General features: G+C 39.2%; 1 protein-coding gene across 5 annotated transcripts in view; it reads right to left on the bottom strand.

Annotated features, from left to right (window-relative positions):
• TERT (telomerase reverse transcriptase) overlaps window positions 1-15,756 on the bottom strand; it is a 422,846-nt gene that overhangs the window by 219,562 nt on the left and 187,528 nt on the right. For all 5 annotated transcript variants that reach the window (XM_089437131.1, XM_089437132.1, XM_089437134.1 and 2 more), the window contains one exon: window positions 14,400-14,547. In XM_089437131.1, the coding sequence (XP_089293257.1) occupies window positions 14,400-14,547 (148 nt within the window). The remainder of the gene's footprint in view (window positions 1-14,399; window positions 14,548-15,756) is intronic.

The following is a 15,756-nucleotide window of genomic DNA, read 5'->3' as shown; positions in this document are numbered from 1 at the left end:
GAGGAGCCTCATGGCTAACTGCTGAAGAGGAGGGCGTGTCGCCCCATGATTTGCCCACCAAGAATAGGGCTTCTTAGCCCCCCTATCTCTAATCACATCATATCCTGCAAATCGACCAGTGCCAGTGGAAAACTCTACAAAGGCATCCTCCACCTCATCAAGCAATGCTCTATCGTGAAAAACCTACCTGAATGCATCTTTCCTCCGCTATGAGATTTCACCATCCATGTGAGGAGGGAATCTACGGGAAGGTCCACCATTCAGCCATTCATGGTTGTAGTATTTTGGGTTCAATGAGTGAGCCAAACAATGTAAAGATGTGCAATTCTTGTCCCATCTGCCGACAAGAATATCATGTATAGTACCACAGAAGGCCTCTGGTGATGTCTCATACTTGGGGCACTCACTCTGTATAATAATGCTCCAACCAGACTCAATCATGTAATCCCATCCCTCACAAACCTCTCCTAGGATGGGTTTGTCTGTATCTGCAAATCGAAGTAAAGAAATGATAGCGTCCATAATCTAAATAATTAGATCTACCCTCTCCCACCAAGCATCATCTAGCACTGTGTCCTTCACTCTTTTAGAGGCTACTTGATCTATCTTTCTCCAAAAAGACCAAAACTTAGACATAACCACGGCCCCAAGAGCGGTTTTGACCTCCCTCAACCTCTTCAACATGATGAATGAAGAGGAAAACCATGTATCAGCAATCTTCAACAATGATAGATTGTTGTACTCCTTGTAGATAGTGAGGGCATTTGTATGATTTTGCACAAAGTTACGGATATGTCATGCATCCTCAATAATGTTACCAATCCAAAGCACATCAAAAGCAATGGATTTCAGTGCTAAGTTCAATGAATGGACAACACAAGGTGTCCAGACTCCAAAACACTTGTGGATATTTAGCTTCCACAATCATGCCAGCAACCATGCAAACAAGTGCATTATGTATAATGATTTGCACACAAGAATCAACACCTACATCTTCAATAACTTTAATAAATAACTCATCCATAAATTGTGCATCCTTGTATTCTCCAAGTGTATCCACTGCTTTCAAGAAAACCAGACCATTCAAGGAAGACACCATGAAGTTGATGAGTGAGTGTCGTGCTGGATCTGTCCATCCATCAGAAACAATGCTAACCCCAGATGTTGGCCATGATGCTTTAATAGGCTCAAGCATTTTTTGCACCTCTTTTTTTGCCTTCGTCAACAATTTGGTTCTAAGCTTCTTTGAACCAGGCGGCACATACCATGATGGAGACCCGTGAGTTAGAGCTCGACACATGTCAATAAATAGAGGTGAGCATGCAACATTAAAGGATATGAAGTTTTGATAGAAAAAGAAGGCAATGGTGAGATCAAGCTCTTCCCGTTTCTCTTTTTGAAAAATCTTAGCCATTGGACCAAGTGAAATTGCCTTTCTTTTTGTTGCTTGTCCCCCAATAAAACTCTCAAATGCAAATTTGGTGGTGCCTTGCCTAAAAAATGGAAGGGGGTCATCATTCTTGGTTTTTCTTGATTTTGCAGACACATTTGCCATACCAACAGTAAACTCTTTTTCCATTTCTTTCCTCTTTTGTAAAGGAACAACTTTACAAGCTCCAACTCCACAACCTGGTAAAGCCAACAAATGGCCTTTCACACAGTAATATGTGTTTGTGAAAGTATTGTGGCAAAAGTTGCATCTCCAATGCACATTGCCTCCTCCCTTCCCCTTGGTGCTTGGCCCATCCTCTCTTGTGACATATTTCCACAAGGGATATTTCTCAATGTTATCTTTAGGAGGAAATATTTCCTCAACATTACTTGCAACAGACTCTGATGATATTGGGGGAGGAGGGGCATCTTCAATGGGGACATTCTTCCCCTTTGCCCCCTAGTTGCTGCCCTTGATTGAGCCATGAATACTGTTAAAAAAATAAACAAAACATCCACAAATTTGTAAAAGAAATGCATATACAAACTACTGTAATAGAAATGCAAAAAAATTGAGATGAAATGCACTTACCTGGTGCTTGAATCTCCTTGCCAAACGCTCCAAACCCTTGGCTCCTTGCTCCAAACTTCTAACAGCAAACCCACAACTCACTGTTTGCAAAAGGAATGAGAGAAAATGGTATAAAAAAAAGGAATGCGCTATTTTAAAGCCCGCGAGTTTCACTTTTACGGGATTCGAATCCCAAATTCGGGACACGATGTGTCCTAATGGGACACGACCAAGATTCAATCGTGTCCCGTTAGGACACAACATGTCATGTTTTTGGCATTCGAATTCCCTCGAATCGTGTCTGATTCGTAGGATTCGAACACTTCAGCAAAAATGGATGAATCCGGTTTCATAGACCATCACCAATCAATGTTGATCCTTGACGATGTCCAAGGTAACAAAATAAACAAAAAAACAACGATATTCAATTTCGAGCATCAATTATGGGAGAGTGCAAGAATTCATACTAGAGCTTGGTTGTTGATCCTCACTGATCCGAGGACAGGTCATATTTTGACTACTGCCTTTTGGATCGACAGAGTATAGAGGAAAATGAAACGACTCAATAAGGTTGCAGAGAGAGGTTACAGAGAGGTTATGTCAGAGTCAGAACTGATAGGCGAAGAACCGAGAACATTTATATTCAGGAGAGGCGTTGCATTGTCAGAGGCATCTAAATTAGCTCTGACAACCTCACTATGGCAGAGGTATTTTGAGCCTAGCTTAAAATAATACAGAAGGGAAACAACAATTAGAGCTTTGATAGGACACAGCAGCGCATGCAAAGGAAAAACATACTAAAAATACAGTTCTAAGGGGATCCAAGGTTTTCAGGCAGAGTTCAGAGCGTTAGAGTAGGTGCACAATGAGGAGGAGCATTTTACACGCCAAGCTAAGAATGGCAGCAAAATAATAGATGGAAAAGCTTAAATGCACACAAATGCCACAAAGCTAGTGGCTCACACAAGATTGAGCAGGTTAGGAAGGTACCCGCTCTGATACCATGTTAGACACACATGGAATGTGAACAGACAAGAATGATAAAACAATGGATTTTCTTTTCTATTAACTATAGATGTACAATTATAATACATACTTGTGAAAGTTGGATTCATCTTCCAATGTCTCTTGTACTCCTTTTGATTGTTCAACTTCCACATCATAACCCTTAGCGAATTAGGTGTCCAACACGAACTTTCACCAATGGGAGGAGACCCAGTGTATAGACAGCGACTTGTGAAGGATAGCTCAATAATGGATATGAAGTGACCTCAATGATCCTTTCCTAAAATGGAGTAAAGAGTGGGGCTTGCTTGCTTCTTAAGCAAGGTGCAAGGCTTTCTAGGAGAAGGAGGTGAGGATTTAAGGACTAGGTTAAAGGAGTGTGACTTGTGAAGGTGATCCCCAATCCCTAAAATCCTTGCAAAATTTGTGTTCCCGAGTTGTCTTTGAAGAATTGACTTTGATGACAAATGGGACCACACGGGACCAAGTGGAACCAGCCTAGGTTAAGAGGAGGGAGTATAGCAACCAATGATGGGGAGTATAGCAACCAATGATGGTCTTAACCTAAACAAGTAGGGGAAAAGGATCAAAGAAATAATTTCCACTTAAAGGTGCCAAAATGATCCCATGAGGTACTAGGCTAGGGAAACCCAGGGAAAAGTTTGATCTTAGGGCTAGGGCTTGGGATATATCACAATCCCACCGTCAAGATTTCTTCAAATTTGGAGGAGACCTTGAGGACAAACCAACTGAGGAGAGACCATGAGATTGAACTTTGTCTATGGGCATTTTGATGGGTAAATGATGCGCTAGGTGACTCAGCGTCGCTAAACCTACAAAGAGGGAGGGAAAGGTGCAAAAAATATGCTTTAAGTTGATCACCTATGGAGGACCAGTGCCTAATCCTTTGGGAGAGATGGAGTCATGGAAGATCAAGAGTTTGGATTTATTTCCACTTGTCAAGGAGGCCTAAAAAGCAACTTTGTTGGGCATTAGGGCTTAATGGAAGGAGCTTCAAGGTCTTTATACTTCGTTCAACAATATTTGGTGACTTATCAAGACAAAATGTCTCTAGGAACATTCATTCATTCAAACATGGCCCATACATAACATATCACTATTTCGAGATTAAATTTCCACAATTTTGTTCCAAGAAAAGCAACAAATTAACCCTATAATAGCGAAAATCCCAATATCATGAATGTAGCAACATAAAGAATCAAAATAGTGTTAACATAGTACTTACATGTAATAAGAATATATCCAATCACCAAGATATGCCAATCATAGAACCTCCAAGACAAAGAAGATTAACCAAACATTGAAATTCATCCATTCATCCCAAAAATCTCATCCTCAAAAGATAGCGAAAATCTCACAAGTAGATATGATCCAATCCAAGTGATGATTCAAAATGAATTCACATCACTCCTATTTATACACTTCTTAGGAGTTCAAATTACCTAATTAGGCCTACATTAGCCCCTAAAATGAAAAAAAATGCAAAATAACCAAATTTTGGTGACAAGCCCACCAAACTAGCTACAAAAACAAAATAATAAGCCTCTCAAGAGGTCAAATGATGAATAATACGTGTCGTTGGGCCCTCCAAGAGGCCTGATGAAGTCCATAAGTTCCATACTGATGAATAGACTCTCAAAAGTTATGGACAAGAGAGTGGCCCCTTGTTCTCCAAACAGTAAACTGGTAGTGCTCCCGGTGAGTGTGGGGGCACCCAAATAACCTCATGGGTCTCCAAATAGATCGAATATGCCTACAGACCATCTATAGGGGCTCAGATGATAATCAGCATACAAGTCCTAGGTCATCTGCCAAGTCCATGGTACAATTGTGGGGCCAGCTAGGCATGATGAACCAGATGCTTCTTCCTCATCCAATAGGCGAATCTTGAGCAATCTCTTACCATCCTTGGGGATCCATGGAGTCTTGTCTACTGTTGTGGAGGCCCACGGCTCTCTACACACACCCTACATGTGCCAATGGAGCCCTCTGGAGAATTAAGACCCCCTATAGGGAGACAAAACTAAGAATGGAGGCCATCTACAATCCTGCATAAGATTCAATGTGTCCCTTAGCCTTCTAGCAAAACAAGTCATTAAACTAATCGAGTGAAAGAGCTTACAAACCACAGACAACAAGTGGACACTTCATAATGGCATGCCCTTTCATAATGGGCTTTGGCATGTGCCAATGTCTCCAAGTTCCAAAGGGGGTTAACCAAGTACCTCATTAGGTGGTCTCTATCTTTAAAGGAGTTAGTATGTCCAAAGTACACCCATCAAATGGTGGTGGCATGTGACAAAGAGGTGAATGGAATAGGGAATGAAGAGACGCAATCCTAGGCCACATATCGGGGTACAAGGGTAGCTAAAAAAAGGGAAGCCGACACCTGGGTATATAATGTATAGGAGGGAGCAATCGTGGTACATGAATTGCCCTGACCTTGATTTTTCCACCCTTCTTTATATGCCTTTTCCTTTTATGATTTTTGTTTGATTAATTTCTCAGGGCTCAAAGGATAAGAGCATGATGTCTAAGATATAGCAGTGAATACCCCCTTTAAGGTAGGGCGATTCATTACCCACTAGGGGTTGGGACAATCATGGGTTCCTGAATGATAAAAGAGGCTCATCTAGAACCTATGGAAGCAGGGTGATGGCCATGGATATGGATAGAGCTCATGTATTGGCTTTTGCCCACGTGCTAAATATATTTGTCCTGACCATCTTTTGCATCTTGTGGTACATTTTCTTGTTGAATGTGGCCATTTACGATTTACTTTTTCTTTTTAGCTGCTTCAACTTCTGGGGCATCATTCCAAGCCTGACCCAAGGTGATGGTAGGGAAAGGCGAGGCTAACCCTGTATGAACCCAGTGAAGAAATGTGTACCCATGTGGGAAAGATCATGAAAGGGGTTATAATAAATGGAAGCGGAGTGATATATGTGGATAAGGGAGCGAGACCACACACCCAAAATCAGGGTTTCCCATGTAGTACCACCCTAAAACCAAATGGTCAGTAAAGGAAATCCCATGGGACTAAGATCCAAGGGTAACATCCAAAAGAGGTCTAGGGGACAAAAGCACAAACCTAGCCCACTCTTTCCGCCGAATCCCCCCATTAGTTCATGCCCAGAAGTATCCATGTTAAGTAAACTCAATACTCAATTACCAAATGACAAGACAAACCTTTAGTTTCGGGAGGCCCACCTTCAAACATACGATAAGACATATGGGTGAGGGACCACATGGCTGGCTCAGGTGTTGGAGTAATGGCACAATGAGCTATTTGGGGGATGCAAGGGGTTGTTGGCTACTGGCTGAGGACCATCTTGGGGAAAAAAATTCTCCTAGGGATATCACCCACGAAGTGGTGGGTAACAGGACCCATCCTCCCTACTAGGAGAATGCCAATTCGTGTTGCAGACATATCAACAATCCCTCTCAACAAGATGGATAATCTCCACACACCCCAACTTGTCTCTGAAGTACACAAACTTCTCCCTAGGCAACAACTTCGTCATAACATCAGTTATCTGCTCATCGATGGAGATATACGCAAGCATTATTGTTCTCCTTTGCACCATGTCATTTATGTAGAGATAATAGGTCTCAAGGTGCCCTGACTGGTCATCATGTTGTCGTCGACACCTGATTGACCAGTCATGCAAGCTGCAGTCATATTATTTGCCTTTCATGTTGCAACATATTCGGCCTTTGAGAGCACAGATGTTTGCTTCCTGCTCATTCACGAGATCCCAATCAAAAGCGATATACGAACTTCCTTTGTTTTAAGCACAATAGAATTCCTGCAGTTGTACATCTCTTTTGTGCCATGACCAATTGTACCATGTCAGTGAATGCCTTGGCTTCAACCGTAACTTGATCTGCTTTCTTGATCCATCATCTTGATTACATCGATTACTCTAGCAGATCCTGATTTGCTCCCTCTTCCCTTGGTGCTATCAAATATCTAGTCAATATCCTTCATTTGAATCCAAGCAAGAGTTCCCAGAGGATCTATGACTTCTCCCTTTGGAGCAAATCTTTTGGTCAATGCAACTCCCTCTGACATATGAGCTTTTTTGTTTCCGTCAACAATTCATGTAGGATCAACCTTAATCCACCAATTCAAGTGCATCAACTCTGAGGAGCCTAAACAAAACCTTCCTTATACTCACAAGTGGAGGACTTCTTCATGTACCTCATTATCTTGAGGTAGTTCACTTCTTTCATCGAGAAGTACAATCTTAATAGAAGTGTACCTAACAAGATGTCCCTTCATAGCATTCTTTCACTTTGAATTTTATGCCATCCAATCATAAGGCATTTTGCTCCCTCTAAGTCCATTATAATATCTCAACACAAAGAATCTCTTTGTCGCCACTTTCCTCTTGTTCTTCCATCTACTGCCAAGGCTTTGGCAGCCTTCATTATGTACCTGCAATCCTTGTTAGGAGGTCAAGGAAGAACAATCACAACCAAGAAAATAATTCAAAAGACAAGACTAATTACTAGTAATAATCAAATAAGAGAGATGTAGAGTACTTATCTTTTGGGAAGATATTAACTCCCTCTTGATCTTTAGTCTTCTTGCATCCATCAGCAGTTTTAGTGACTTCATCCATATCATCGTCATCATGTCATTCCTATCTAGGGTTTCTTCTTTTAGTGGAAACGTAATATAAACCCAATTCTAGGATTTTGTCGGTAAACCCTAGAGCTTCCAAGCCATTGTTGTTGCTAAGGTTTACAAACCCTAAATATCCAAAAACCCTAGAATTGATTTATGCACGATGATTTTTTTATGATTGCCTTCAATTAGAAGTTCATCAAATATCCAATATTAAGCAATTGATAATAGGAATACTTCTTCAATTCTTGATGACATCTTAAGTCAAATAATGGTACCCTAGCATAATTTATGCTCTGGATCTAGTTCTAGTAGACTTCGCAAAGTATACTGGAACATTGAGTATTCCAATAAGTCCACCATCTGACTCTTATCTCCTGAAGATTTCATTCACATGTGACTATGCCTTTTTGGTCACTTTGAATGTCAAGTGTTGTTATTAATTTTCTAGGTCATAATATTATCCAAGAATATGTTTGAATAACTTACTATTATCCTTGACCTAGTTCTTTGGGTCAAACACAGATTCGGTCTGCCAAAGAAACTCATTTGACTCAAGATGACCTTAGTTTTCAAACTCAAAAAGAGACTCGGCCCCATATTCTATGTATGCCAACTTTCTCCATTACGATGAGCTAACCTCAAAGGAACATTACTTGAGTGCTCATCTATGATGCATCTTTTCCAAGGTCTAATTCTAAACACTATGCAACATTTTTCAAAGATCAAACAGGTCAGATATAAACATTCGTTTTTCACTTGCCTAGATTATGATGTTGTCCTCAACGACGATTGAAGATCATAAGTGAGACTTATTGTAAGTGAAGGAACTCCTTCAATTTGAATCCAAGCAAGAGTTCCTTGAAAGTTTCTTTTAAAGATACTTTATAGTCCCTCAAACGTATCATTAATGGAGATCGCAAGTCTTACTATAGACCCCTTAGACTCATATCTGCTCCTCAACAATATTGTCACAAAATTTATAAATGTGACCTTGTGGACATGCCTTTCAGATTTCATTGCCGTTTGGATCTTTGGCTTCCTTCTTTTATAATACATCGAGATCTTTGCTTTCACTTCTAAGGCTTCTTGGTCACAAATTCTGAGATTAAGGGTTGGCTTGATTACAAAAACTAATAATTTTCGGCCCAAAAAATTCCTTCCAAATTGGTCCTGGACATTGTTCTTCTTTGCAGACTATTAGTCATACTTCTAGTTTGATGGACCTTCTAAGGCACTTTGAATACTACTAGGTTTGTGATTCTTTTCAATCATAAACAAGGAAACAAATCTTCACTTTTGACCTTACAAGCTCCTCTTCAACCTCACTATGATACCATGTTGATTTTTACATGGTCTTCTATAATGATAATTTAATTTGTTGAATTAATTGATCTTATTACACGTTCTTAAACATGACTTCATCATTAAGTAAATTATACAAAAGATATCAACAAAACAAAAACAGTAGGACCATGAAAAAGTAGCCAATGCAAGGAACACAAGATATTACCCTGGGAAAACCCACCATAGGAAAAACACATCCAACCTTTTCCTTAGAGAATCAATGCAACAAGAGATGTGGTGATGACCAACCTCCAAAAACCAAGTCAGCCCTCCAATTGTCCAAAGAAGTTTTGCAACACGTCCTCTAAGTATGCTACAATTCTTGCATTTTTCCACATAGATCAGCCTCTTTCCACATAGAATCAACCTCGGGATCTCGGTCCTGTCTCTGAAATTTAGCCTCAGGGTTTCGGCCCTCTTGTCCCTAAAATTAGCCTCAGGGTCACAGATGCGAGCCACAAGGAGACATATATGTGAGCCGCAGTGAGATATATATGCGAGCCACAGAGAGACATATATGCGAGCCACAAAGAGAGATATATGCAAGCCATAGAGAGACATATACACGACACAGAGAGATATATATGCAATATGACCAACTTCCAAAAACCAAGTCATCCCTCCAATTGTCCAAAGAAGCTTTGCAACACATCCTCTAACTATGCTACAATACTTGCATTTTTCCACATAGGTCAGCCTCTTTACACAGAGAATCAACCTCAGGATCTCAGTCCTTTGTCCCTGAAATTTAGCCTCAGGGCCTTGGCCCTCTTGTCCCTGAAATTAGCCTTAGGGTCACAAATGCGAGCCACAAGGAGACATATATGTGAGCCACAGAGAGATATATATGCGAGCCACAGAGAGACATATATGCGAGCCACAAAGAGATATATATGCAAGCCACAGAGAGACATATACATGACACAAAGAGATATATATACGAGATGACCAACTTCCAAAAACCAAGTCATCCCTCCAATTGTCCAAAGAAGCTTTGCAACACATCCTCTAACTATGCTACAATACTTGCATTTTTCCACATAGGTCAGCCTCTTTACACAGAGAATCAACCTCATTATCTCGATCCTTTGTATCTGAAATTTAGCCTCAGGCTCTCGGCCCTCTTGTCCCTGAAATTAGCCTCAGGGTCACAGATGCGAGCCACAAGGAAACATATATGCGAGCCACAGAGAGATATATATGCAAGCCACAGAGAGACATATACACAAGACACAGAGAGAGATATATGCGAGACACAAAGAGACATATATGTGAGCCACAAAGATATATATTCGAGCCACACAGAGACAAATCCGTTGCCTTAGAGATATGCTATATGTTGCCTCAGACCATCTGAAACTTTGCCTCAGATCATATCCACAGATGTGAGTTGTTCTTTACTACTTGGAGGAATGAGTAGGCCCTTTATATACTTTTTCCTTATGCCGAAGGGGTGCGTCCTTCGCTGGAGCTGACCTAACTTTCGGAGGGCTGACTTGGTCCTTTTGGAGGTAAAAATTCAAATTCAAAATATTTCATTCTCCCACTCTTTAATGAGCCTTATAATAATTTACTTTTGAATACAAAATAATCCTTTTCCTTGCAAGCATGAAGAACATGCTTCATACAATTTTTTTTAACAAATATCGTTCATTTTTCGTTAGTACAAATACAAAAGAAATTATGAAGACCAACCATAGCTAAAATATCAACATTTTTTAACCTAGCCTTTACTACAATAAACTTCCAAAATATTAAACTACATCCAAGTTAGTTTCTTTAGAAAGTTTCTTGGACCATTCTAATAAGATTTTTTCATTTCCTAATAACAAAGCTTCATGTTCTTCTCAATAATTATTTCTTATATTGAGTATCTACTTGACCTCATAGACATACACATAATATGACTATAACAATGTCAAATCAGAAAAATGACATCATCAACTAGTTTATGCAAACAACCTAGATGAATCATAATCCAGGTCAGAAATTGTAATATTAATTTAATTAATTGGTGTTTACAACGATTTGAAAAGGTACATTGTGCCTTGGAAACAACGTGGAACTGCTATTATGCATCAAAAGCTATTGGGATCTACTTCAAGATATCTCCAACTTCAAATTTGAATTGCAAATTGATCGTCAAGTCCTTGTAATAATAAGATTTTGTACATAGGCACTGTTGCTGCAAAATCTTGCAGGCCTTGGAGACGGAAACCCTACAAGGTATAAACTAGACCAAGAGACAACAATGGGGTTGTGGCCCATTGTCACCACAGCTAAAACCCCCTACTCTCTACAGATTTTCACCAAAGGGAGGAGTCCAAGTATGTGAGATCACCTAATGGATAATCTAAGGTTAGGATAAAAGGTGACACAATAAGTCTTTCTACAACAAAGGCACAATTTAGGTTTAAGGCTCCAATGGGAGGCAATTTGCTTTCTTGGTAGGGGACTATTTGATGAGGCACAAGACCTAAGGTTTGATTAATGGGTTGAGTGTTGGGGTAACCAAAGACAAAGGCCAGAAGAAAAGGTTTCCAACAATGTATATTAGCAAATTCAAGGTTCATGAAACCTTCAAGAAGCCCCCAAGTTGAAGGAAAGTAAAACTAGGGTTTCCCTCTTGGGGAAAACAACTAGGGAAAGAGAGTTTATGTATGAAATTAAAGTGGACGCCCTACAAAAGGATAGATTTTGTGGCAAATACTATTCTCTTGATGTTTAAGCTCTTCAATTTCTAGAACTCACCTTGCCTAGGGATTCACGTTAATCCCTAGTTCACTACCTTAGCCTTAAAGGGGCTTAAGGAGAGAAGAAATGGATAAGAAAGGCAAATGATCACCAACCAACTGGACCAATCCCTTGTCCTTTGGGAGAATGGAGTTTAGGATGACATAGATAAACTAAAAATGTTTCTAAGGAGGCCAAAATTTGATGCCCTAGCAACAAAATTTCAAGCACCTACCTATTCAATGCAAAAATGAATTTTCATGGGAGAGCTACTAGGAGTTCACCACTAGGACAATTCATCACATGTTATGTATGAGTAATGTATACAATATTAATCTAGATAGCAATTCAATTAATCTTCAACAAATTAGGGCACAATTTAGCATGACCTAGAATCAATTATTCCATACATTAGACATATACAAACAAATATTCAACAGTTGAGTGCACTCACAAGATAACATGCAAGATTTCCATCCATTAGACCAAAGAATAGCTCCAAAGAATACCCAAGATCAACTTCAAATATCAAAATGCATCCAAGATTTCCAATTCATCCACAAGAGAACAAGTCTAAATTCCTCTAATGAGGCTGGAAATCCAAGAGGTGCGATGATGACAGGTTACAATGACATGTTTCTAAATTTGATATTTATATGAGGCATATGAATGCCTATTTAGCCTACAAGCCCTTCTAAACATACAAACAATGTGCTAGGTGCCAAGTCGACCTGGTAGCCTTTGACAAATTAAATAAAACTTCATATGTGCAAGCCAAAATGCTGACATCATGCTAGTGTGGGCTTGCTTAAGGCAAGGGTTGAGGGCAATATATGCCTTCGCAAGTGTAGAGGCCTTCTAAAATCATCACCTAGGGGTTGGCCCCTAGACCCATGTTGTAAACATCTTGTGCACCTCAACGTTGGGTTTGGGGCACAAAATGGGTCTCATGGGTCTTCGTGTGCTCAATATGCCTAGCTCTGCTCCAACTTAGGGGGTCTCAAGATGGTACTAGCCCTTCCATGTCTCACAGTATGAGACCATCCTTATCTCGGCCCTGGATCAACCGCCTACCTTTGTGATCACTGCTAAGCCGCTTGGGGGCATGTTGGTCCAGGTGCATCATCCCATAAATGTAAATGATGTAGGGCAAAGTGCAAGAACATTGCAGGTGTTGAACATGCCCATGGATACAAGTGATGTTATACAACTGTCCCGAGGCCCATGGCTCTCAACGCCTCATGTATGGGTGTCAATATGTCCCTCTGGAGGACCTGGACCGCAGTTAAGTTGCCAAAACCTACATGTTAAAAGACACTACATCAACATAGCAAGCTCATGAACTTTTCTTGTGGAGGAGAAATTTCAGCTAAGGAGAAATTTGTTGCAATAAAGGAGAACACCTCCCTCTCTAAGAGGGAGTGTTGATTTTTTGTGTAGCATCGGGAGGTATTCCCGCATGCCCAAGTCAGCTTACAACAATTATGTAGAATAAAATTAAAATTTTGATTTTTGAATGACAAGTCGCCCCAGAATAGTCAAGTCGTCCTAGGAGGGTGAAGGGACATTCCCCTTGGGTTATTTCACCCCATTCAACTAGTATCTATAGATGATGTGACATTTCATTTTCTCCAACAAATGAAAATTGAAAATCTGAGCATGAACAAGCCTGTTTTGGAGATCAGCCTTCTATCTTTCTATCTCTCTTGGTCACACATTTGAAGGAGACTTTAACCGAGTTCTTGGACAAGCTTGACCAGCATTCTTGTACTGTCACATGTGTGAACAGAAGGAGGAATTTGATCGCAGCAATTGACCAAGTTTGATTATTTGACCAAGCGGATTTAACTGTGGTTTGACCGAAATCTGTACTGCAATTGACCGCAGGGTTGACCATAATTGACAATAGGAACTGACAGCAGGTTGACCACAAGGCCAACTTTGACTGCAGGGTAAAATTTGACAGCACGCTGACTATTTTACCAGTGTTGACTTCTTTATTGTTTTCACTAGTTTGACTAGCATTGACTTGCTGAAGATTTCACCAGGTTGACTACTATTTGACTTGGATTATGGACACAAATTTCCAGACAAAATTGTTGATTTTGTAAACCTTATTTAAGAGTAATTTCTCCTAAAGAAAAGTTGTTGGGTTTTCTCCCATAGTTGGGTTTCCAGGGTAAATTTTGTTGTCCCTATTGTGCATGGTTGTCTTTCTATGATCTTTACTATTTCCGCTGTATTTACTGTTGAGATTTTCTTAAGTATAACTATTCAATGATAATAGTGGCATAAAATACTGGTAGGAAATCATTAGGAGTAATTATCTGGCAAAAAATCATATTGTACTATACAGCTTGTAGAAAATTCATCACTACTTTCCATGGAGGATTATAATACATGTAGTTCATGTGATGTGGACAGATTGAGGCTATATAATAATTTTTTCAAGCTTCATAAAATAAATTAGAAAGAGAAAATCACAAACCAAGATAATGGTCCATTAAATGGCACATTGATTCGTGTATCCATTCACAAACACTAAATGGTCCAATGGAAAACATATTCGCAATCTAATGCCTTAGCTAACACTAATGCAATTAAAAGGAGACATTTTAGACATAAAAAAATAATGAAGTCCAAAAGCTTTTAGCTCACTTGCTTAGTGATTCAAAACCCTTAGCTCCACCGATAAGGTCTTCATGACATGCACATGTATTGCAAAGGCAGGGAACCTGTAACCCAAATATAAGGATAAAAAGTTTTTTTGCACCAGCATTGCTTGGTTTGATCACATTCAAGATATCTAAAGTATTGTTAAGGTCACATTCAAGATGACTGCAGTGTTGCTAAGAACAATAACTATTGTTAGTGTCAATAACCATTAGGGGTGAAACTTGTATTTATTCATCGACTTTTCACTTGCATTGATAGTTTCCACCATCTAATTTTCTAATAATCATAAAATAATATATAGAGACATGTAAAATGCAAGCAGTGAGCCATTCTTTGCGACTCTTGCAGTCCCCTCCAAAATTCACAAGACATGATGCTCCATAGTAACTTCTTACAATAGGTAGAGGTATACTTCATTTTTCTTGTTATATATGGCTGCATCTTATGTGTGCACAAGTAGTTTCTCTATGCATGTACTTTTACTTTGTTCCTTTGTTTCAATCATGTCACTTTAACTCGCACAACCAAGAAATATTTTAGGTTATGAGAATTCTTTACAATCAATTCAGATGCAATATCTAGTCTCACTATTGATTCACATTTGAAATCGAATAAATGAAGAAAATAGTCATGATCTCACTAATGTTAATCCTGGAGAAGAAAAGAAAACTGAAATAAACGTTTTTGAAGGCCATTTGCTTTACTTAAATGCAACTTCTTCTCTGAGTATTTAGTGAGAAACAAATTGTATTTGCTGAAGAATATTAATGTTGGAAATTTTAATGAAAACTCATTACACACAGTAGTCCATAATGTAATAGCATAGGAGCGGATAGAATATTGTTTCCATGGCACAAAAATAAGCATGAATAGGTTTTGGCTGCTTGTTGCTCTTGCACCACTTCATTAGCACAAGTGCTACGTTGAATTTGTAGAGAAAACTCATGTGAGGTTGTATTGCAACATTAATTAGAAAAGGAAGCAAAGCATTATGCAAAAGTCGTACTATAAACCAGCAAATTTACAATCGTATCTAAAGTTAACAAGTTTGGGTGTATTACCATGCACCTAGAGCACCAGTAGTGCTTTGCAAACTAAAATTTGTTCACTTGACAATTTTGACTTGTAAAATTCTACTATGGTATCACAGCTAAATTTGATCCTGAGAAGTTCTTAGTGGAACTATTGTCATTCTAATCCTAAATGAATTCTTGTTATGATAGTCAAATAGCAAAGTTGCATAGTATTAGTAATCAAACTTTGTTGGCAGTTGTTATGGTATGGGGAATCTATTAAATAAGAGGAAGAAATGACATACATTTCAACTATTCGTCTTTTG

The sequence above is a fragment of the Pinus tabuliformis genome, chromosome 5_2 (assembly GCF_031772625.1).
Source record: "Pinus tabuliformis cultivar Carrire ecotype Pingquan chromosome 5_2, CPIR1, whole genome shotgun sequence".
NCBI classification, from domain to species: Eukaryota; Viridiplantae; Streptophyta; class Pinopsida; order Pinales; family Pinaceae; genus Pinus; species Pinus tabuliformis.
Note: the sequence above shows the minus strand (reverse complement) of the source record. Positions and strands in the feature narration are given on the sequence as shown.